Source organism: Apium graveolens, unplaced genomic scaffold, assembly GCF_009905375.1.
Source record: "Apium graveolens cultivar Ventura unplaced genomic scaffold, ASM990537v1 ctg1452, whole genome shotgun sequence".
NCBI classification, from domain to species: Eukaryota; Viridiplantae; Streptophyta; class Magnoliopsida; order Apiales; family Apiaceae; genus Apium; species Apium graveolens.
Genome location: NW_027417243.1, coordinates 34613 through 56085, shown reverse-complemented (window position 1 = coordinate 56085; position 21473 = coordinate 34613). Strand labels below are relative to the sequence as shown.

General features: G+C 34.2%; 4 protein-coding genes across 8 annotated transcripts; 2 read left to right on the top strand and 2 right to left on the bottom strand.

The window, feature by feature from the left end:
• Positions 1-1326: 1326 nt before the first annotated feature.
• On the bottom strand, positions 1327-1689 carry LOC141699879 (uncharacterized). Its single transcript, XM_074503683.1, has one exon. The coding sequence runs from the start codon at positions 1687-1689 to the stop codon at positions 1327-1329; it is 363 nt and encodes a 120-aa protein (XP_074359784.1).
• A 608-nt stretch (positions 1690-2297) lies between these two features.
• On the bottom strand, positions 2298-5564 carry LOC141699872 (putative B3 domain-containing protein At5g66980). 5 transcript variants are annotated; one of them, XM_074503678.1, is made up of 5 exons: positions 5365-5564; positions 4077-4601; positions 3385-3948; positions 3037-3244; positions 2298-2771 (listed from the first exon to the last, which is right to left on the bottom strand). In XM_074503678.1, exons 2-5 carry the CDS (start codon positions 4149-4151, stop codon positions 2767-2769), a joined length of 852 nt encoding a protein of 283 aa, XP_074359779.1. In that variant the 5' UTR covers positions 4152-4601; positions 5365-5564; the 3' UTR covers positions 2298-2766. The 5 variants fall into 5 exon arrangements, with proteins under 5 accessions (XP_074359779.1, XP_074359778.1, XP_074359777.1 ...); XM_074503677.1 differs by having other exon boundaries at positions 2299-2721; XM_074503676.1 differs by lacking the exon at positions 2298-2771 and having other exon boundaries at positions 2803-3244; positions 4077-4185; positions 4404-4601; positions 5365-5561.
• A 6602-nt stretch (positions 5565-12166) lies between these two features.
• On the top strand, positions 12167-17059 carry LOC141699871 (uncharacterized). The gene is made up of 6 exons (XM_074503673.1): positions 12167-12546; positions 13419-13661; positions 14296-14379; positions 14653-14782; positions 15193-15481; positions 16699-17059. Exons 1-5 carry the CDS (start codon positions 12182-12184, stop codon positions 15466-15468), a joined length of 1098 nt encoding a protein of 365 aa, XP_074359774.1. The 5' UTR covers positions 12167-12181; the 3' UTR covers positions 15469-15481; positions 16699-17059.
• Positions 17060-17925: 866 nt separating this feature from the next.
• On the top strand, positions 17926-20103 carry LOC141699873 (leucine-rich repeat extensin-like protein 7). The gene has a single exon (XM_074503680.1). The coding sequence runs from the start codon at positions 17988-17990 to the stop codon at positions 19977-19979; it is 1992 nt and encodes a 663-aa protein (XP_074359781.1). The 5' UTR covers positions 17926-17987; the 3' UTR covers positions 19980-20103.
• The last annotated feature ends 1370 nt before the right edge of the window (positions 20104-21473 follow it).

Sequence of the window (21473 nt, the reverse complement as noted above, 5' to 3'; positions counted from 1 at the left end):
AACTCAAGGAGTCGAGGGCTTCAAAACAGCCTGTTTTAGATATCTATAATAGAACACTACTGTTGCTACATAACTTGTATCAATAGTATTCACTTGTACATCTGGAGCATGACTTCCTTCTTGAGCCAAATGGCATCAGTTCAAAGTTCTGCTTCCACACATCTACATCAAGATGTTTCTCAAGGTCAGTCAGGTTGGATGAAGTCTAGGGGTCGGACCAGATGCCAGGGTAACTATGCAACTTCCAGAGCTTAACAAATATATGTGTCAGGTGGAACGTGGAAGCCTGCAATGGTGCAATCTTTCATGCTTCATGTGGTAGTTAAAATGATACAGCTGGGGATGATCATAATGCTTCAACTGATTGCAAGTAACTTAGATTCTTCACATCTAATTCATCTACTAGGCAATCTCTTCCTATGTGGATGGCCAATTCATCTTTAACTTTCCTTAGCACAAGGCGGTTGTTTAAGTAGCAAAGCGGCTGCCCATGTAAGTGTGACCATCATTGTGTCATAGCCACCTAAGATAAGACTCTCTGGAGAGCAATCAAACACTACAACTTAGTGAAACAAGCAGGCTCTACGTGTTGTACTCGTATGAGCTTTTTACTATGCGATATCCCATTGGAAAAACTCGTGTGAAAAATGTGATTCACTATGTCATCACTGTAAAATAGCTCAAGTACATAAATTAAACTCTCCGTTTAGTGTTGTTCATACATGACCTTTTGTTGAATCCGGGAACCCTTTTATGAAGAGGTTTAAGTGTTCTCCAATAGGATCAAGGCACAGGCATCTACTTGTAGGACATTTCCTGAAATGACTTGGTCACAAGAGGTTCCATCTGAAGGCATACTACCTACAGAGACATGGATCACGAGTATTTAATTTTTCATCATTGACCCTTCCAGAAAAAGGTTTTAAGAAAATTCAAGTTGGCATAGGTCATAATTTGTCGAAACTAGTTGCTCAAACCAGTGTATTTCGATTCCAGTGCTTGGTAAAGCAAACAATATGGTAGAGTTAAATCTAGCCATTTTAAATTCTGACACAACTATGCATGCATCCTTGCACAAAATTGATAGGTACCTTATTTGCAACTACAGCACTAAAACTTTAATTAAGAATAAGCAATTCATAGAAATATAAAGTGAGCTCATATTGATAGTAGAATGACAACATGTTATTAAGATATGTATCCAGTGCAATTTCTAAATAGAAACAAATATATGGGTTGTTTATATAAACCTCAAATTGAACTCTACATCAAATTAACAAAACATACAGTTTGTAGAAAATAACAGAGATTTTGTCGAATGTTTGTTCACTCAGCTTCCTCCACAGCTGCTTCAATTCTTAAAAGAACAAATCCAATTGCAACACCAACTAGAGTTAGGCCATTTATAACAGCAGCAATCTGGAAAATCTCAGCCACTGCATTGCAGGTTGAAGTAAGTGCACCTCCACCTCCATTTCTTTGATTCGAATACTTCAATGAGTTAGCAAAATTTGCAAAGGATTGTTCAGTGCAAACTGGAAGGCCTAATGTCACAACATTGTTTTGAGCTTTAAGTCCACCAAATGAGTTCAATCCACTAATGTAGTTCACATTAGGCCTCTTCTGGGATGCCCTTGTCGGGCTCGTGATCGCCGCGGTAAATTTTGCTGGACAAAGTGTAGCTGCCATTGAATCTTTAACTCAATACCTGAACAGAAAAACACAAACTTTATTAGTAATCTTGAATAAAGAGACTAGAAATAGAGGGATTAAATGCAGAGATGATAAATTTACTTGTATTTATTGTAATGTGGAGTTTATGTTAAGTTGTTGGAGTAGAAATGATGAGGGAATTTTTGAGAAGTTTGTTTTGTAAGGGGTTGGAAAGAAATCAAGAAAGGATAAGATGGTTGGGTAATGGTTGGTTGAAAAGGAGAATAGATGAGATGAGAGGTTGAGTTTGTACACAAGCCACTAGGCTTCTTATTCTCACTTTGTCAAGTTTTCCATTATCTCTAGCTAAAAATATTAGTATTATTTATATTTTATGCCCCCCCCCCCCCCTTGTGCGATTAATATAGATATAAATAAAAACAGATCAGATAAGATAACAGTGTTGTAGTACAAAATTAATAACTATTATTACAAGGCAGTGCAATAATTAGGATGCAATGAGGTTAATTTGTGCATCAACAACAATCCTGAAGAGTAGTTCAGGAATCCTGTATCAGAGTTCATCAAAACAGAAGAGTAGCAAGAGCAGAATCACAACTACATGATTACAGTAATCAAGTTCCAAGTAACATCATTAAAACAAGGCAGAATAATTATTAGCATTCAAGGAACAGCTCCTGAAATCACTAGAGCAGTAAGTTTAAGTGATCAAAGTCTGTCCAGAAATATTACATCAAACAGCATTATTGCAACAATAATGTAGCTCCAACAAATTTACAAAGTTACTAATGGTTTGTCTTGTTCTTTTCACTTCCAGAAAGCTCTTCTGCACAACTTCAGTATTATTTTCCTATCAAGAGTCTTTACAATCAGGCAAAGGCTTCCCACAAAGTCCTGCATTACCTCAGAAATCATCTGCTAAAGATGAGTTCTTACGAAATTAAAGATACCCACCGGCCACCTCTGAAATCATATGTCCACCTCAATAAAATCGAAAAAACCAAAGGAGGCAGTGATGATGAAGCGCAGAGATTTGTAGTCATAATTCTAAGTGAAAACAAACCAAAGAATTGTAGATAAATTAAAGACAAGTCATCCTGTGGAAAATGAACAATTTCAATTTAAAAATATCATATCAAATTATGAAGTATTGACCATTAAACAAAGCTCCAAGTGATGGCAAAAAAAAAAAGGACAGAATCTTTAAAACATTAGCGTCTAGTAACAGTACCAAACTTCTACCCTCTGAAACAATAAGCTACACTAAATAAATATTATAGAACCATCACATATTGAACTACATTGCTGCAACAATGAATTTTGCTCGAAAAATGCGAATTCTTAGTTGAATTTTACTTGTACCATTTGCTGGAATGAATTCGCAAAGGAACTTATCATCTGGCTCTACTGCATTCCACTTCCAGAAAGCTCTCCACCCTTTGGTAAGACAGGTCCGACCATCGCCCCATTCCTTCACAACTGTTGACCATGTCCTCCCATATTCGTCACAAATACTTATACGTTTTGGAAGCTTCAGTTTGAAGTCCCGAATCACGTCTGTCGGGACACGCTGCAATATTATCCATTAGTATTTTTAAAGAAACTTCTACTTACAAAGAATCAAATGTGATCTGGGTAGTTAAAACAAAACTAAAATCCTATTGAAAATTTTAGTTTCTAATGTACATTAAGCAATGAGATGATGCTTACCAAGTCACTCTTTCGTTTGGGATCTAGTTTTCCCACAAAGTAAGGATTCTTAGGTCGATCAACAAGTCCCAAATCAAAGATTATTTCATCAGCTAAATCGTTAGTGCACTTGGTACTATTCCCTCTCCCTCTCCCACTTCCACTACTATCTTTTGTGTTGCTTTGCTTTCTTTTCTTTGCATCCCTCAACTCCACACTTTCATATTCCATTTCTTCATCCTCGCTATCTTCATCTTCATAGTTCTCGCAGTCTTCACCTTCTTCTTCCGTCTCTTCTTCTTCCTTCACCTCGGCCTCAAAAACCTCAGCACTAAATTCCTTCTCACATGTTGTGTCTCCAAAGATCTTAACATCAAAAAACGATTCACCGTCATACTCAAAAACCAAAAAGTCTCCCCATTGGACATTTTTTTCTTGGACAAACTTTGACCAGCCAGCTTCAAAAAAGTCTCTATTTTCTCTCTGTGATACCTCCACATGCCAATGATTTCCTTTACGGTCCCTGATGAATGCACTGTGTGGCATTCTGTCTTTCATGAATTTTACAAAAAAACTTGGGATCAGCTGCAAGATATTAAGACAGTCATACTTAAATCATTGTGCTTGAAATAAGAGCTTAGAGACATGAGCATAACAACTTTCAAAGAATTTTTCACCAGGAGAAAACTACCATTGTTGATCAAAGAACTTACCAGTCGTTGTTCCCTATCTTCTGCAATAAAAGGCTTGAAAAATGCTGGAATTTTCTTCGATTTCTTTGATTCCATTTTCAATCTTAAAAGCTTCCCTCTTCAAATCCTCCTACCTCGATTAAAGAAGCTGGTAAGAGAATTTCTACAAAGAATAACCTACTGCCACTTTATGTATATAAATGATTATTTTCCGATAAAAAACTGGAAGGTGAGATAACGTCTAAAGAATGAAAACATAAGACGAACATAAAAACTAATATGTATTCTGTTATAGGTTCCAGAACTGCAAACTCTTAGCACAAACCAGTATTAGGTTCCAGAACGTACAAGCTAACACACAAATACATTTACAACAGAGATTCCGACAAGAAAGTCCAGTAAATATGCCAACAACCGAAAATTCCTGAAATTCCAGTAATCTGATAGGCAAACTTGGAACCAACAACCGATAAATTGGATATATCAGCCAGACACTTGAACATGGATATCTTTCTTTCTGTTATAATGTGAACGATAACTGTATCACTGGACATCAGATGAATAACAAAATATAAGAATTAATGAATAATGTATAAAGAATGAAACAATGTGTTCAGCTAAGGCGCAAATTATTCTTTATTCCTATAACTACATTCCAGACAAGATCATTAACATTTCTTTCCCAAGACCTGCCGATATGGTAATGTTTAAGTCACTTCTTCGCTAGTCACACAATCGAGAATTATGAACAAAATCGTCCCGATGGAATTAGCATAGCACTATTGTTATCAAATGAGCCTTGCGAAATAAATAGTTCTCTGGTAGCCTTTTACACACTACTAGTGCTTCAAGCTGTGCACCTCACTCACAGCTTCACAGACCATCCATTACATTAATTCCAATTTCATCAACTTCTTTATCAAATTTAAAGAAAATGTAAATCAAGTTACTTCTACTGCAATACTACTCCTTATTTTCTTATTTTCCTGTTTTTAATGCAGTACTTTATATCCAATAGCAAACCACAAGATGCCAGAATTAGCTTGTTTAACCCAAGACAGTTGTTGCAAGTTTAATAGCTACTTAAATTCTGAATTTTGTACTAACAGTGCTCCATATAAACAATCTTGTAGTCTCTATAAAAGCCAAGTAATGAAATTATGAGCAGCAATACCAAATGAAGAACCTTGATCCTTACTTGAAACCAGTAACGCAAAACAAACTAAATTCAACAATTCCAACTAAAAGTACAAGACCTTGAAGGTTTGACAAATTTTTACAAAAATTCCCAAATTGAGATGAAATATACCTCTGCAACAAAAGTTGAAGTAGGGGGACGGAGAGTTGAAGATCAGATATGAGAATTATGAAGAGCGGGGGAAATCCAATCCAATTTAATCCACCACTGAAGAATTCAACTTGATGTGATCTCAAACAAAGATGTTAGATATGGGCTGGAAATTACCATTTCTGGGAGAGCATATGCTAAGTTTAAGTTTTAAGCCTTTTCCAGTTATGTCAATATGTTATAAAATTGTATTATGATTATCTGTTGCTCAAATAATTTGGAGATGCTAATTACTGATAATATTGTGAAATTACAGAATTCAAGGAGACAACTCTGAACTATTCAAATTAAGAAATACTACAAGGACATTCAACCATCCACCACCAAAACATTACTCATGCATACATATATGGGAATAAAATTGAACTTTCATAATATATCTATATAGCTATATTTAGATAAACTGAAAGAAGCACATGCATCAGAATAATACACTTGGGAAGCTATGGTGCTCAATGAACTTGCATGCAATCTTTGAGTCAAAGCACATTTTCCCTCAGAAATGATTATTGCATACATAATATAGTTTTTTTCTCTAATTTATGCAAATTCTCGGGATCCCAAGCTGAAGATGTATGGATTGTGTAATATTGTTTGCAGGAAGAGACCTATTCACTCAGCCTCTGTTTTTTTTATTTGAAACGAGTATTATCATTCAGGTGTCAAGAAAATTCTTGAACACAACTCCATTTCCTGGTGATGCTTATCTTGACGACGGTGAACTTGTGCGGGCATAATCTATAAACGAGATCTGGGAAACTTAAACCTAGATCCATGTTATTAGCATGATACTCCTCTTCTTTCTTCAGAACATATGTCAGTGTTCATTGTCTTAAATAGTTGTGGTTTTGTATAGTTCTGCTTCAAACTTCCATTTTTTCTTCATAGACAATCATTCTTTTTCTTCTCCAGATGCTGACATATTGTCAGCATTTCACATTTACACTAGTGCTTTACAATCCGTTTTTACTAAGTAAGGATGGTATGATTTCATCTTCTCTTCTTCTCTATGAAACTCTATGAAATCATTAGTGGCCTATTTAACATGTTACATTTTGTAAGATTTATTTCACAAACAAAAAGTTTTCAACATGCCTTTGGGGACAGTTCAGCTAAAGAATCTGACCTCTGCTTATGGCATGTCAATGGAGCGAAAATCCGATCCGAGGTCATTTTAGTGGATATGGATTGATCTATTAAAAATCCGATCCGATATCCGATCCGATAAGAAAAATCCGATTATAAATGGAGCGGATATGGATTTAGGTCGATCCGATCCGTTAATAACCCGATCCGGTTTATATATATAATGTAATAAAAATATTTTTTAATAATTCTAATTTTAAACATATTATCCTCGAGTGAAGTCCCATTATCTATATTTCGTTCGGTTCAGTCTCTGTAGTCTAATCCATTTCTATAACTCTAGTTCTCCGCATAACCCAAGTCTCAATTCATATAACACTTTTATTTGTAAGTCAAATTTCGTTATCCTCGAGTCAAGTCTCATTATCCTCGAGTCAAGTCTCATTATCTATATTTCGTTTGGTGCGATCTCCATAGTCTAGTCCATTTCTGTAACCCTAGTTCTTTTACCTTTTAGAGCCGCATAACCCAACTCTCAATTCATATAACACTTTCATTTTACAACATCAATTTTTTTCATTGTTAGAATTAAAATACTGTACAACCCAATAGTATGTTTGTTTCGAAAAGCGAATTTTAGTTCGCAATTTATCTTTGGACTTCGTTATATTCTACTTGTATTTTAATAATTTTCAAAATTGTCAATTTTAAAAAGATTTTGTAATAATTGAAGTTAAAAAATAAATATACATAAATGGAGCGGATATCCGATCCGAAATCCGTGATCCGAACGGATTCTGATATAGATCGGACTATAAAAAATCCGGAGCCAATCCGAATCAAAATCCGAAAAAATAAATGGATATGGATATAGATTTAGGCCGATCTGATCCAAACGTGATCCATTGACAGGCCTAACCCAAGTGACATAGACTTAACACGTCACCATCAATGAATCCTGCTTATCAGTTTAGCTTATTAGAAGTACTTAATTTCAGGAAAAAATGGAGCTATACAATAAATTTAATTTGTTCTGATATATTACCCTTTTTCCTTCATCACTTTCATCCGAATGAAATGTTATCATTTTGCTTAATTTTTTAGGATCATAGTGTGATTGGTTGAGAGACTATACACCAATTTTAATGTCTTTCTTGCATCATGTGATAACTCGTAAAGATTTTTTTTTAAAAAAATCATATAATTGTACAATATAATTTCACTAACACCAATTTTTAAAAGAGACTAGTTAAAGATTTAGAATTCTTGACAACACCTCTTATTTATAAATTTTGTTCCGTTTTCGTCATATGCATATGCAGCTGCTTGACCAAATTAATGGTGTGTTTGGTATTACTGTTGCAGCAACAGCAGCTTTTCGCTGAAAAACAGTTAAAAAACTGTTTGGTAAAATTTAAAAACTGCTTTTCGGAAAAGTGCTTCTGACCTAAAAGCTGCTGTTAGAAAAAACAAGTCCCCCCATGCTTTTAGAAAAAGCTGCTTTTCAGCTGTTGCAGGAAGCAGATGCTGATTTCACCATCAAACCTTATCAAAAATATCATTATTTTTAATTTTTTGCATCAACATATACGTATCAAAAAAATTACCAAACAATTATCTGATTTTTACAACAGCACTTTTTTCAGCAGCACTTTTTCTAACAGCACAACAATTTTTAACAGCAATCCCAAATAGAGGCTTAGGCTAAGATATAAAGTCGCGCCAAATATAATTTTTTAGAAAGTACGTATTTGATAATATTATCTAGCAAGATTAGTTATGTATTACTTAATATGATAAATTAAAAATTGTATTCAAATATATGTTAAAAAGAAGTTTAATAAAAGGTAAATTGTCAAGAATACCAATTTTGGGGTAATTATTTGTAACTCTACTATCTTACTTAAAATCTTGCAAATTTACTATTTTTTAAAGATATAAACAATTAAATTTTAAAAATACCATCTTCATATTTCCATTTCTTTTTTAACTTCTCTCCCTTTCTCTCTCACTCTCCTGTCACTGTCACTGCCTCTCTCCTTCCCTACTCTCTCACTGCCCTACTCTCTCTCCCCCTCCCACCTTTCTCATCCTTCTCCACACCTTCGGTTTCTCCTCTGCCGAAGAAGCCGTCGCCGAGCACCACCACCGCAAACGTCGTCTCCACATCGAACCCCCTCTCCACGCCCTCATTGTAATTATCTTTATTTCATGAAGAGGCACCTTATTGGAGGCTTTGAAGTTCCAGCAGGCTCATTTGGCCTATTTACTGTCATCTTATTATTCGTATGGATTGTGATATACGATCGTGGTGTTCTTCCATTAGCATAAAAAATCAGAGGAAATCCAGTTCATCTTGGTGTAAAATTAAGAATGGGGATCGGACTATTCTTCTCATTATTAGAGCATCCGCAGCCCCAAGGGACAACTTCCCTTTTTTTTGACCCCACCATATTGCCAAGTAAGCCTGCTGAACACTTTAAAGGAAAGTTTCCGTTTCTGTCCAACGCAAGGGACAGGGACACTTTGACAGCTGCTTCTTTCTTTGTTTTTTCCTTTTTTTTTTCAATTCAATTAGCAATGAAAAAAACATTTTCATAAATATATTTATTTTATTAATTATATATGTATATTATATTTAAATAATTATATCAAACTATTTTAGAATATTTAGAATCAAATAATTTAAAAAGCTAGTACAACAAGAAATATTATTGAATTAAAAAAAGTTACATCATTAAAGAAATTACATCATTTGCGTGGTATCATGAAATTGCCAGATATGCTCCACCAAATCTGTTTGAAAATTTGGATTAAATTGAGCATTTGGGGCTTGAAAATTTGAGTTAAATTGAGCATTTGGAACTTGAGAATTTGGGTTTGGATTTTGTGAGTTTGAAGAAGTGGAATTTTTGGGGTTCATTTTGTGGGTTGTGTAAAGAAAAAATCAAATGACCTGCTATTTATAGAATTTTTGTGTAGACATTTAACGGCTAGCAATTTTAGAAATGTTAACGGTATTATATACGTTACTATGTATACGTTAATATGCATGTTAAAGAATAAAAAAAAAGAGAAAGTGAACAAGTTGTCCAGGGACAGGAAAGTGTCCTCGGGGACACCTTTTCTTTTTGCTCCAACGGCTAATTCAGTGGACAAGTCGTTTGTAGTGGCCCTAGGTATGCAACTGTCCCCGCGCTGGGGCTGCTCTTAGGGATGATTGCTACAGCAATCATAGAGCATGTCCGACGAAAAAAGGCCATTGAACAAGGGTTGCTAAACAATCCAATGGGACTAGTCAACATGTCTGCATATTGGCTTGTAATACAACTACAACATGTGTTCAATGAATTAGCCGAGGCGTTCAATGCAATAGGTCAAACCGAGTTTTACTACTTCGAGTTCCCCGAGAGCATGTTATCCTACTCTACTATAATTTGGTTGTTTTTCTTATATTAGTATCGCCCCCCGGAGCACTCATTTAACATCTTATTTTTAACTAAATTTAGTTTTTAACAAATTTTTTTAAATTTGTATTTATACTTGCATATATAGTTATTAGTAGTTGGAGATATGGTTGCAAATACAACCTCTGGATTTTTGCAAATATTTTTTGAATAATAATATTTTTGTAATTTGTTTTAAAAAATGACAATATTTTTATAAAAAATTTATAAAATTTGGGTATTTATGAAAAAAGCCCTTAATAAAATCATATACTAGAGAGACGTGATTCATTTTTTTTTGAGCGAATTAATATTTTTTTTTCATTTTATTATTTTTTACTCTTTTAATGCAATTTAAACAGTTTTTCAAAAGAGAAAATTTATTTATAATAAGTTACATAAAACATCATTAATTGGAAGAATACTATAATTTTAATAATTTAAAAAAAATACAAACATAAAAAATAATAAGAACGCAATTCTCACGTTAAAAAAATTATAATCTTTCATTAATATTTTGAAATTAACTTACCATCATAATATGCTTTTAAAACTTTTACTTTCTCCTTAAATAGACTTACAATCTTCATATTTTCTTTAATTTCCTTTTAATATTATTTCTTCTCCTTCTCCAAAAACCAACTTGTAGTAGGACATCGATAAATAAATATTTGATAAACGAATAAATTCGTCAAATGGTTAAATTTTCTTGCTCCCAACATAATATACACAATGTATTTTTAACCTCGAAAAATGAATAATATCGTTAAATGAATTAAATTTTCCGGTCCAGGACGTATTCATTTATCGAAATTTAACTATTATATTATGTTTTTCTAAAAAAAATCTTTTAATTTTTAGCCTATTAAATATTACAAAAACAAGTATTTATAAATATTTATCATCATTCGTAATATTTTCCCAAAGTTTTTACAACACCTTCTATTAAGATTTCGAAATCAACTTCATCATAATATTCTCCTAAAATTTCTCCTTTCGCTCTAAATCAACTTACCATTTTAATATTCTCCTAATTTTTTTTATTTAATATAATTTCTCCGTTTTCTCCTGAAATAATTTAATATATTATATTTTCTAATGTTTTCTTTTAAATTTTAGCCAATGATATATTACAAAGACAAGTATCCATAAACGTGTTTTCTCAATTTTTTTAAAAACTATAATTTTATTTTATTATATTATACTTATGTAAAGGATAAGAGGAGTTCGGTGAGTTGGCGCCTGTCATATTATTTCAATCTATTTTTGTAGTTTTTTCGAATTTTTATATTATTAAATAGAACATATTAAATTAATTATTGAATAATAAATAATATAACTTTGTGTTATTAAATTTGTGAATAGTGAGAGAACAACTAATTGGAGTAAATAAGTTTGACGAGGAAACGATTTTATAAACTTCTTAATTTATTATATTTATCATTCATAATTTCACAATGACCAAGATCGGATAAGAAATACTCCACTGAATTGTTTACGTTACTTTTCGACACGCTTTTCAATACTTCTTTAAAGTGTAATTCCATAATATTTTTTTTTTGAATAAAAGTTTTATGTTTAAAATTTTTTTATTCAAAAAAAAATAATTAAAAAAAATATTATGAAACTATACTTTATAGAAGTATCAAAATGCTTGTAAATAGTGTACGTAAACTATCGAGTAGGATGGAGAGAGTACAAAATAAGAAAAAAAATGAAATATTATTTTAGAAACCCGCTACGAAGCGTCATTTAATAAACTAGTTTCTACGATAAAAAAATGATTGGAGTATTGAATTTTTTTTTGTAGAGATCCGAAAGATTTTAAAAAGAAGTATTCTAAACTTTTTCCGAAAAATATTTAATTTCACGCGAGCTTAACGTAACATAAGACGCATCAAAACTATTATTGTCAAATTTTGGATATAACATTTTTTTTTCAAAAAACTTCTATCTATATTTATATCCTGCAAAAACAGTTCAAATTTTGAATCTAAATATGAAATGAGTATCCGGAATAAAACAAAGAAATATTTTATTTTTTTTTGGAATAAATAATTCAAAGCCGCGTATTCTACTCTAATTTGGAAAATTAGTTTTTTTAGATAACAGTCATATAATCGGATACATTTAAGGAAAAAAGAAATTAGAAAAGAAAATATTTTTCATTACATTTTTTTCCAAAAAAGAGAGATTATTATTCTCATAGTTTTCTCCTTCCCCCCCTATAAATAATAAAAAAAATCATGTCTTACGAAGTTACGATATACAATTTACCAGTTACAACCTCACTCTCTCCTATTGCCCATTTGTTTAGTTTTGTTGGTTGCAGACACACAGCAATGGTGAGTGGCAAAAAAAGAGGTCGACCCACTAAACAGAACCCCAGAAATGAATCACAAAATGAGAGCAGCAAAAATGAAACAACTGAGTATGAAAAGATTAGACAGCAAAGAATCAAAGAGAATCAAGAAAGAATGAAGCAGATGGGTATTCTAGAGCTTTCTAAAAATCTTGGTGCTGAGTCTTCAAAAGCTCCTGCTGTGAAGAAACCAAGGGTTTCTCAGAAAAAGATTCAAGCTTTACCTAATTCTACCAGAAGTTCTACTAGGTAATTGTTTCTTTTTTTAAAATTTTTTATGTTTTCCCGCCTAAATTTATTTGATTTCGATTGTAGATTGATTTTCTTGATTGCCCTTTTTGTGGTTTTGTTTGTGTGTTTTGATTTAGTTGGATTGATGCATAAATGTATTAGCTTTATGGGTTTTGTTTATTTGTTGGGGTTTTGATGATTTGTACATGTATTAAAGAATTAGCTTTATGGGTTCTCTGTGTGTGTGTGTGTTGTTTGTGTGGAGTTTGGTGGAAAATAATAGAGCTTTGTTTTGATGGAATAATGAATGAATTTTAACATAATTTGAATCAGTTTTTTGAGGTTTGTGTAAAGATTGGTGGAAAAAAATATATATTTGTTTGGCTGATAATTGAATTTGAACATGAATAGATGATTAGCTGTATGGCTTTTGTGTATGTGTGTGTGCACAGGTATGTGAAGTTTTGGTGGAAATTAATCGAGCTTTGTTTTGATGGAGTAGTATATGAAGAAGTTGATTTGATTATGTAAATAATTTTGATATGAATGTGTAGAATACTTACTTTGTTAGTCTCCAAATTGTGCAAAATACAACTATCCCTTCTTATTGTTATCTTAGATTTGTTTTTAGATTTCCAGTTCTAATTTGTATATTCTGAAGTAGTACTAGATACCGAAAAATTCGTGCCACGCGCTTATTTGTATTTATGTCCGTTGCTATCTCGATTAGATAGATGTGAACAGAGCTCTACTAAAAGCTACTTCTTGCTGCACTACGGATTTGAGTTTAGATATACATTATGTTTTCCATTTTGAGGTCCTATATTCTGAAAAAGTAATTGAGGTCTTCGTGTTCTTACTTCTGCCCTTCTTGTTGTGTTGTTGCTTAGGCTGACTAATATGGTACGGGTTGATTATGCCGAAAAGGCACATTCTCCTAAGAAAGGCGGCAAAGCTGCCAGGAACCTTGAGATTCATATCGAACAAGGTTCAGAACCTGAGATTTATACAGCAGAGCATGAAAAACTTTTGGGTGATTGCAAGACAAAATGGGCTTTGTATGTGGATGGATATGACAAAAATGGGAAACGAATATACGATCCAGTCGAAGGGAAGGGTTGCCATCAGTGCAGGTAATTTTTCACATTAATGTAGAAGTACTATGTGACACAGTAGAAACTAGTTGAACAATAAACACAGATGACGTCAACATTAATATTGTATTATTGTTGAAATTTTGTTGTAAAAGTGAAGAGTCTGAAATTAGTTACAGTACTTTGAGAAACAATCTTCTTTGTTGTAGCAGTAAAAAGTGATGTTGATGAGTCACGGCACCGAGGGGGGAGGGGGATGGGGAGGTGTGTTTGGGTATTAACTTTGTTGCCATAACATAAACAAACATCCTGCACTTTTTACTTGGGAATGTCTTAAACAATGTTCCGAATGCAGTGAACTCTTATCTGGTGGGTCTCTCATGGCTATGTATTTGATAAGGAATATAAAAGATTTTAAATATGTAATATAACAGGACTTGATGATTCATAAAAAGCTGAGTTACATTTTCACGAATCTTGTTACTTTATGATAACCATAACATGTACCGATTGCTTCTTAATTTACAGTCCACAATGATCTCACCAATTTCATTCTCTTCTTTTTGCTTATCTTATATGAAGCCTGGTTCCATGCTTATGTTCTTAAATCTTAATTGATTCTATACTGTCTCACATGGAAATTCACTTGTAATTTGTTAACAATACCCTTCAGGCAGAAAACTCTCGGACGACGTACTCAGTGCAGCTCTTGCAAGATAGGACTCGGGCAATTTTGTGGAGACTGTTTATTCATGAGGTACAATGATAATCAATCTTGAAAATTCTAGAGTACATTAGGTATTGATTGAAATTTGTCTCGTGAATGCCCCTCCAATGGTAATTGGATGTTTATTTAGAGTTAAAAATGTCTGTTGCATTCATTTATGTAGTTTGTAATTGTAATAGTTAAAACCAACTGTAAGTTTGTCCCTGAAAAATGAATAAAAATGAAATTAGAATGGGAAAGGATCTTATATATTGTCAAATATCAATTTGGAAATCCTTTTTATTTTATTTTTATTTTTTGCAGATACGGTGAAAATGTTGTGGAAGTGAATAAGAATCCAAGCTGGATTTGCCCCGTTTGTCGAGGAATATGCAACTGCAGTCGCTGCCGATTAAGCAAAGGATGGAAACCTACTGGTTCCATTTATAAAAAGGTTAAACATATCTCCTTGCGGTACTCTGAATGTTTATTTATTGGATATCTGCCCCTCTGCTTTTTTGGGTATGGGGAATTTATGGTGCATTAGATATTTTAAGTATATGGGGGGGGGGTGGAAGGTGAGAATTCCAACCCATGACCTTTGACCATGCAGGAGGTGTACAAGCCGTGCCACTAGGCAATCAACCAACCCTCGCCCTTGTTTTTTCCCTCCATGTACAATAGTTTGAAGTGGATGTTAGTGTTACTTAACAATTTGGTTTATTCAGTTCTGTTTTATATGTTTTCTGTTAAAATTTACCTTCATCTAGGTAGTTGGATTTGATATAATGCAGACATGGGATGTTAGTAAGAGCAAGCCAAAATTATTTTAGGACCAACAACTCAATTTTATGATTATATCAGGTGAAGCATCTTGGGTTCAAATCTGTAGCACATTATCTCATCCAACACCAACTAGCTCGAACAGAGCCAACTAAAGAAAATCCACATCCTCAAAACGGGTCGTTGCCTACTGCAAGTGGAGAATCTGAGCCAAATGATGGGATTCCAGAATTGAATGACACTGGGAGTGAGAATATAGACGAGGACTGTGATCTTGGTAGCATTAGCAGTGGTGCAGACATCCAAGATGGAAACATTGAAGATTATGATACCGTTGACAACGACGAAGAGAAGTGAAGAGGGGTGGATGGTAAGAATATTCTGAAACTCCTGGATTAGAAACTGACATTTGAAACCAGCATAATTATAATGTACTGCTTTAAGTAGTTTCTGACTAGCTTCCAACAAACCTAAAAAATATCGGCGCGCACGAGTGTACTTTATATAGGTCTTCTCTCGCCTTTTCGTGTTATGAAGTGATAATTTTGTAGCTTTTTGAGTTATAAGCATGAAATATCTATTAATGAGGATCTATGTATGTTTCATATTAATTAACCGTGTTTATGCATGTATTATGCACTTTCTTCTGTTATATTCAGAAGGGGATCTTTAGGAATATTTGCAAATTACGTCTCTATTTAATTATTATATCATGCAACAAGATTGAACTCAACTGAGAAGATTTGTATTAGTAGTGTGATTAATGATACTGATTCTGATGCTGTTGGCAAAACATTTTAACTGATCTCTGTATAATATATAAGCAAGTGGAATTGTTTGTGCTAGTATTAATTTATTTTTAGTATCATATGTGCAAGGCTGTGATTGTAATTTTGGTGTCGTAAGGAGTTATTAATTGTTCTATACATGCTTCTGTACATCATACATTAGTAAATTTTGAGATGTCTTCTCTCCCTTTATAACGATGTTGTCTTGTTCATGACTCGGTGCATCAACCTGTGATTATATGAGAGCTAGTGTTCATATATTCTATTATAGGGAGTGAAAGTTTTTAGCACACATGTTGATGCATGATTCATCTAAAACTAATAGTGCATGTTTGTAAAAGTGTAATTTTTGTAATTAATGTTGTACAGACTTCTGTAAAAAAAATTAAATCTTCTTGATAAAGTATAACTAGAATGTAAGGTTTAGTCATTCACCAGTACTACCGAGGAAAGGCTACTGCTTTATATTGTTTTTGTATGCACAATCCTCTATTTTCTGTTGTCATGTACGCAGGAACAGGTCACAATAAGTAATGATAGCTAATCACTATCATGTTCTTTAATTTATTATCTTCCAATCGTACACAATTTGTATCTAGAACCTGAAAATTCCGATCTTTGAAGCTGTTCTGTCTCTTTTAGCATGCAACAAAACTGAGAAGACTTTGTCTATAGCATGTCAGTGATATAATGCCATGTTCAAGCTAACTGTCAACAACTGATTTCCTGTTATATATGCAAGCAAAGTGCCATTTTTTTATAGTAGTGTAATTTATGTATATGTATGATTCTGGAACAGGTAATATCTTGCAGCTTGTTGAGTTGGTGATGCAGCTGACAAAAGAAACTTCTGAGGTTAGATGAAGAGAGCAGTGGTAATTATTTTCTTGAAAGTTCGCGGGACGATAAATCAACTTGAATTCAATATGTAATCATGTATACATAGTGTTTTGGCACCTGACTTGTTTTCCATTAAGTACTTGGAACATCCATGAGCAAGCTTGTGCTTTGGTACAGATGTTCAGCTGCCTTTTCCTGTTATGATGTGGTAATTTTGTAGCTTTTTGAATTATAAGCAGATATAAGTGATAAATCTGTCCCGATTTCTGTCAAAGGTTTTGCCATATATATAGAAATTTTCAAGCTGACATATATGGTTTATTTAAACACCTGCTTTCATCTTGTGCATACATATTTTTTCTAATTGGTGTTAGCTTGAATTAGCTCAGTTCAAGTACATTAATAATATGTTTTTTTAACATAAGACAATAATATAAAATGGTCAAATTCTACTATTACATTTTGTTAGTTTTGCATATTCTAGTATATTATTTTGTTTATATAACAGAATTTTATAATTACTAATTTGAAATAATAAAAAGGATAGGTATATCAGTAGTAGCTATATTCTAACATAGTAAATACTCTAGTAATTATTGAATTTTATACTTCAGAAGTGTGGTCATTTTTTAAATTAAACATTTTTACTTGAATTTAAATTCTTATATTAATTTAAAAACGAACATTGATTATTAACGGGATTGATATGTGTATAAATAAAGTAGTGTTGTTAATTGTCTAAATCAGATGTTCAAACATAAAGGGTTCTATTTATATGAAAAACGTAAAGCATGCTTGAAAAGATCATATCTTTAATAAAATCAACAAATGAAATTAAATATTTATCAATAAACTATCTAGTGGTTCCATAACTTAATCCAAAATAGTAAACAATTAGTTGGTTTCTATAAAGATATAGGTCAGTACCCATTTATAAAAATCAACAAACAAGGGTTGTGGATTTATTACTCATGGTATGACTTGGTCATGTCTATATTCAGTAAATTATTCATGCAAATTAAGTAAAAACCAAAGAAAATATTAGATAGTTCTAAACAAAACGTTTACACCTGAAAATTAATGGTAAAATATTGGATTCCAGGAATTTAGTGTGCTAATTGTGGTAGTTTTAATCAACAGCCTCTCAGTAATCTTGAGGTCATATTTCTGTCAACCATCTATATACCCTCAATACATTGAAACTAGTATAAGCAGCCTTGGGCCTATCCAAGGAAGGTCTTGAAAAGCATGGCTTTTCCTACGATTATGAAGGCCTTTGGCTGCCTTCTTTTGCTCTCTCTCTTTTCTTTTTCATTTGTTTCATCAACTTTTGAAGAAGTTCCTCAAGGTTCTGATGGGGTTGATGACCATGTCACCTTTGACAATCCCAGGCTTAGGAATGCTTACATTGCCCTTCAAGCATGGAAAAAAGCTATATTTTCAGACCCAAAAAATATGACAGCAAACTGGGTTGGTCCTAATGTTTGCTCATATAATGGTGTGTTTTGTGCGCGAGCACTCGATGATCAGAATTTGACTGTTGTTGCTGGTATCGATCTTAACAGTGGAGATATTGCCGGGCATTTAGTCACACAACTTGGCCTCTTAACAGATATCGCTCTTTTCCATATTAATAGTAATCGTTTCTGTGGGATTATTCCTGAAGAGTTCTCCAAGTTGACACTTTTATATGAACTTGATGTGAGCAACAACAGATTTGTTGGTACATTTCCAAAAGTTGTTATTGGGTTGCCTTCCCTTAAGTACCTCGATCTTCGATATAATGATTTTGAAGGGCCATTGCCTCCAGAACTTTTTGATAAGCCTCTGGATGCTTTGCTCCTGAACAACAATCGATTCTCGTCTAACATTCCAGAAAATCTTGGAAATTCACCTGTTTCAGTGATTGTTTTGGCCAACAATGAATTGACAGGTTGTATGCCTAAGAGTATTGGCAACATGGACAAGACATTGAATGAGTTGGTTTTTTCGAATAATAACTTTACTGGTTGTTTGCCTGAAGAAGTTGGAATGTTAGGAAATTTGGAAGTGTTTGATATCAGCTATAACAACTATATTGGGACATTACCCAAGACCTTGGGAGGGTTAAGAGTATTAAGTAATATTGACATTGGACACAACAACTTCTCTGGATCGGTTCCTGATTCTGTCTGTGGATTGCCAAGCTTACTGAACTTCACATACTCTTACAACTATTTCCAGGAAGAGATGAAAGCTTGTTTAGCAACAAGACCTAACCTAGTGTTTGATTTCAAGAAAAATTGTTTGCCTGACAAACCAGACCAAAGAACTCCGCAAGAATGTTTCCCTGTGGTAAGGCATCCTGTCAACTGTGAAGCTGTTGGGTGCAGATCAAACCCCCTACACCCAAGCCCTGTTGATAGTTCTCCTCCACAACCAAAACATGAAACTCCATCAACACCAAAACCAGAACACCCTGCTCAGCCAAGTCCTACACCTTCTGATGAAAAACCAGCAACTCATACACCAACTCCAAAACCCGAACCACCCAAGGCCTCACCATCACCAAGTCCCAAGCCTACACCGACTCCTCCCGTTGTCAAACCAAGTCCATTACCACAGCCCGTTCCATCTCCAACGCCACCGGTTGCCTCACCTCCACCACCAGTTCATTCACCCCCACCACCTTCACCTCCACCACCAGTTCCTTCACCTCCACCACCAGTTCATTCACCCCCACCACCAGTTCATTCACCCCCACCACCTTCACCTCCACCACCAGTTCATTCACCTCCACCACCGTCACCTCCTCCACCGGTCCCTTCACCTCCACCACCCTCACCCCCTCCACCAGTTCCTTCGCCTCCACCACCCGTACACTCCCCACCCCCACCCGTACACTCCCCACCACCACCAGTCCGCTCCCCGCCCCCACCCGTACACTCCCCGCCACCACCAGTCCACTCCCCACCCCCACCACCAGTCCACTCCCCACCGCCACCACCAGTCCACTCCCCACCCCCACCACCAGTCCACTCACCGCCCCCACCTGTCCACTCACCGCCACCACCAGTCCACTCCCCACCCCCACCCGTCCACTCCCCACCCCCACCCGTCCACTCACCACCTCCAGCTCCAGTTCATTCTCCTCCACCACCCACCCCTACACCATCACCACCGGTGGATGATTTCAGCTTGCCAGACAACATAGGAGCTCTTTACTCATCACCACCTCCACCTACGATCCAAGGCTATTAAATCAACAAGCAGTACACATTCATATTCTTGATCAATGTAAATTATCATTGTAATTTCATCACAAGACAAAAAAGAACATGTGCCATTGAACTCAGCATGAAATCATATATAATTCTTTCTTCAATGTCTATTAACAATATTATTCGTTTGTACTGTTATTCGAACAAGTCAGATGAGATCTTATACCATGTTAGACAACAAGGACTTAAAATGCATGTCATGCTTGTTTCTTTTTTCTTTGATATTATGTGATGCTTGTTTGGTAGTACATAGTAAGGATCAGTAAACGCTAAACACCATGAGGTGATACCAACAATGTTCTGATGTCAAATCGAAATAATTTAGTATGACGTTTATGAAATTTGAAGAATGTTTTTAAATTTGTGCCATCAGGTTGTATAATTTTTTAGATTGGACTAAAGTGGTTGCTTAGCGGAAAAAGGCCTCAAATGTCACAGGAGAATAACCCTCGATGTCATTTTGGGAAAAGATGACCTCACTCCAAAATAGAGTTTCGTGTTATATTTTTCTTTTTAATGAAAAACGGAGTTGCGTGTTTCGTTTTCAATTATTTATTATGTGATGCTTGTTTGGTAGTACATAGTAAGGATCAGTAAACGCTAAACACCATGAGGTGATACCAACAATGTTCTGATGTCAAATCGAAATAATTTAGTATGACGTTTATGAAATTTGAAGAATGTTTTTAAATTTGTGCCATCAGGTTGTATAATTTTTTAGATTGGACTAAAGTGGTTGCTTAGCGGAAAAAGGCCTCAAATGTCACAGGAGAATAACCCTCGATGTCATTTTGGGAAAAGATGACCTCACTCCAAAATAGAGTTTCGTGTTATATTTTTCTTTTTAATGAAAAACGGAGTTGCGTGTTTCGTTTTCAATTATTTATTATGTGATGCTTGTTTGGTAGTACATAGTAAGGATCAGTAAACGCTAAACACCATGAGGTGATACCAACAATGTTCTGATGTCAAATCGAAATAATTTAGTATGACGTTTATGAAATTTGAAGAATGTTTTTAAATTTGTGCCATCAGGTTGTATAATTTTTTAGATTGGACTAAAGTGGTTGCTTAGCGGAAAAAGGCCTCAAATGTCACAGGAGAATAACCCTCGATGTCATTTTGGGAAAAGATGACCTCACTCCAAAATAGAGTTTCGTGTTATATTTTTCTTTTTAATGAAAAACGGAGTTGCGTGTTTCGTTTTCAATTATTTATTTTTGCATCATGAGAAAAGTTCAGTTATAAATTGTATTTTTACGAAAAACTAAGTTTGAAACCCCATTTTTATATCCATAAACTAAAGACGAGACTGCGTTTTTGACAAAAAACAATTTCTGAAATTGCTTTTTCAATTTTTTATTTTCGGATTATCTTCATACCATTTGATTAAAACAAAAACCGAAATTTCGGTTTCACCGAAAACATAGTTTGAAACCACGTTTTCAAATAAAAACATAAAACGAAATTGCGT

Bases quoted from the DNA above. Each gene is read 5' to 3' on its own strand.
- LOC141699871 (XM_074503673.1), top strand. From the start codon at position 12,182: ATGTCTTACGAAGTTACGATATACAATTTACCAGTTACAACCTCACTC. The intron at 12,547-13,418 runs GTAATTGTTTCT...GTTGTTGCTTAG, and splicing joins TCTACCAGAAGTTCTACTAG to GCTGACTAATATGGTACGGG. The intron at 13,662-14,295 runs GTAATTTTTCAC...AATACCCTTCAG, and splicing joins AAGGGTTGCCATCAGTGCAG to GCAGAAAACTCTCGGACGAC.
- LOC141699879 (XM_074503683.1), bottom strand. From the start codon at position 1,689: ATGGCAGCTACACTTTGTCCAGCAAAATTTACCGCGGCGATCACGAGC.
- LOC141699873 (XM_074503680.1), top strand. From the start codon at position 17,988: ATGGCTTTTCCTACGATTATGAAGGCCTTTGGCTGCCTTCTTTTGCTC.
- LOC141699872 (XM_074503676.1), bottom strand. From the start codon at position 4,151: ATGGAATCAAAGAAATCGAAGAAAATTCCAGCATTTTTCAAGCCTTTT. The intron at 3,949-4,076 runs GTAAGTTCTTTG...AATATCTTGCAG, and splicing joins AAGATAGGGAACAACGACTG to CTGATCCCAAGTTTTTTTGT. The intron at 3,245-3,384 runs GTAAGCATCATC...ATAATATTGCAG, and splicing joins CCAAACGAAAGAGTGACTTG to CGTGTCCCGACAGACGTGAT.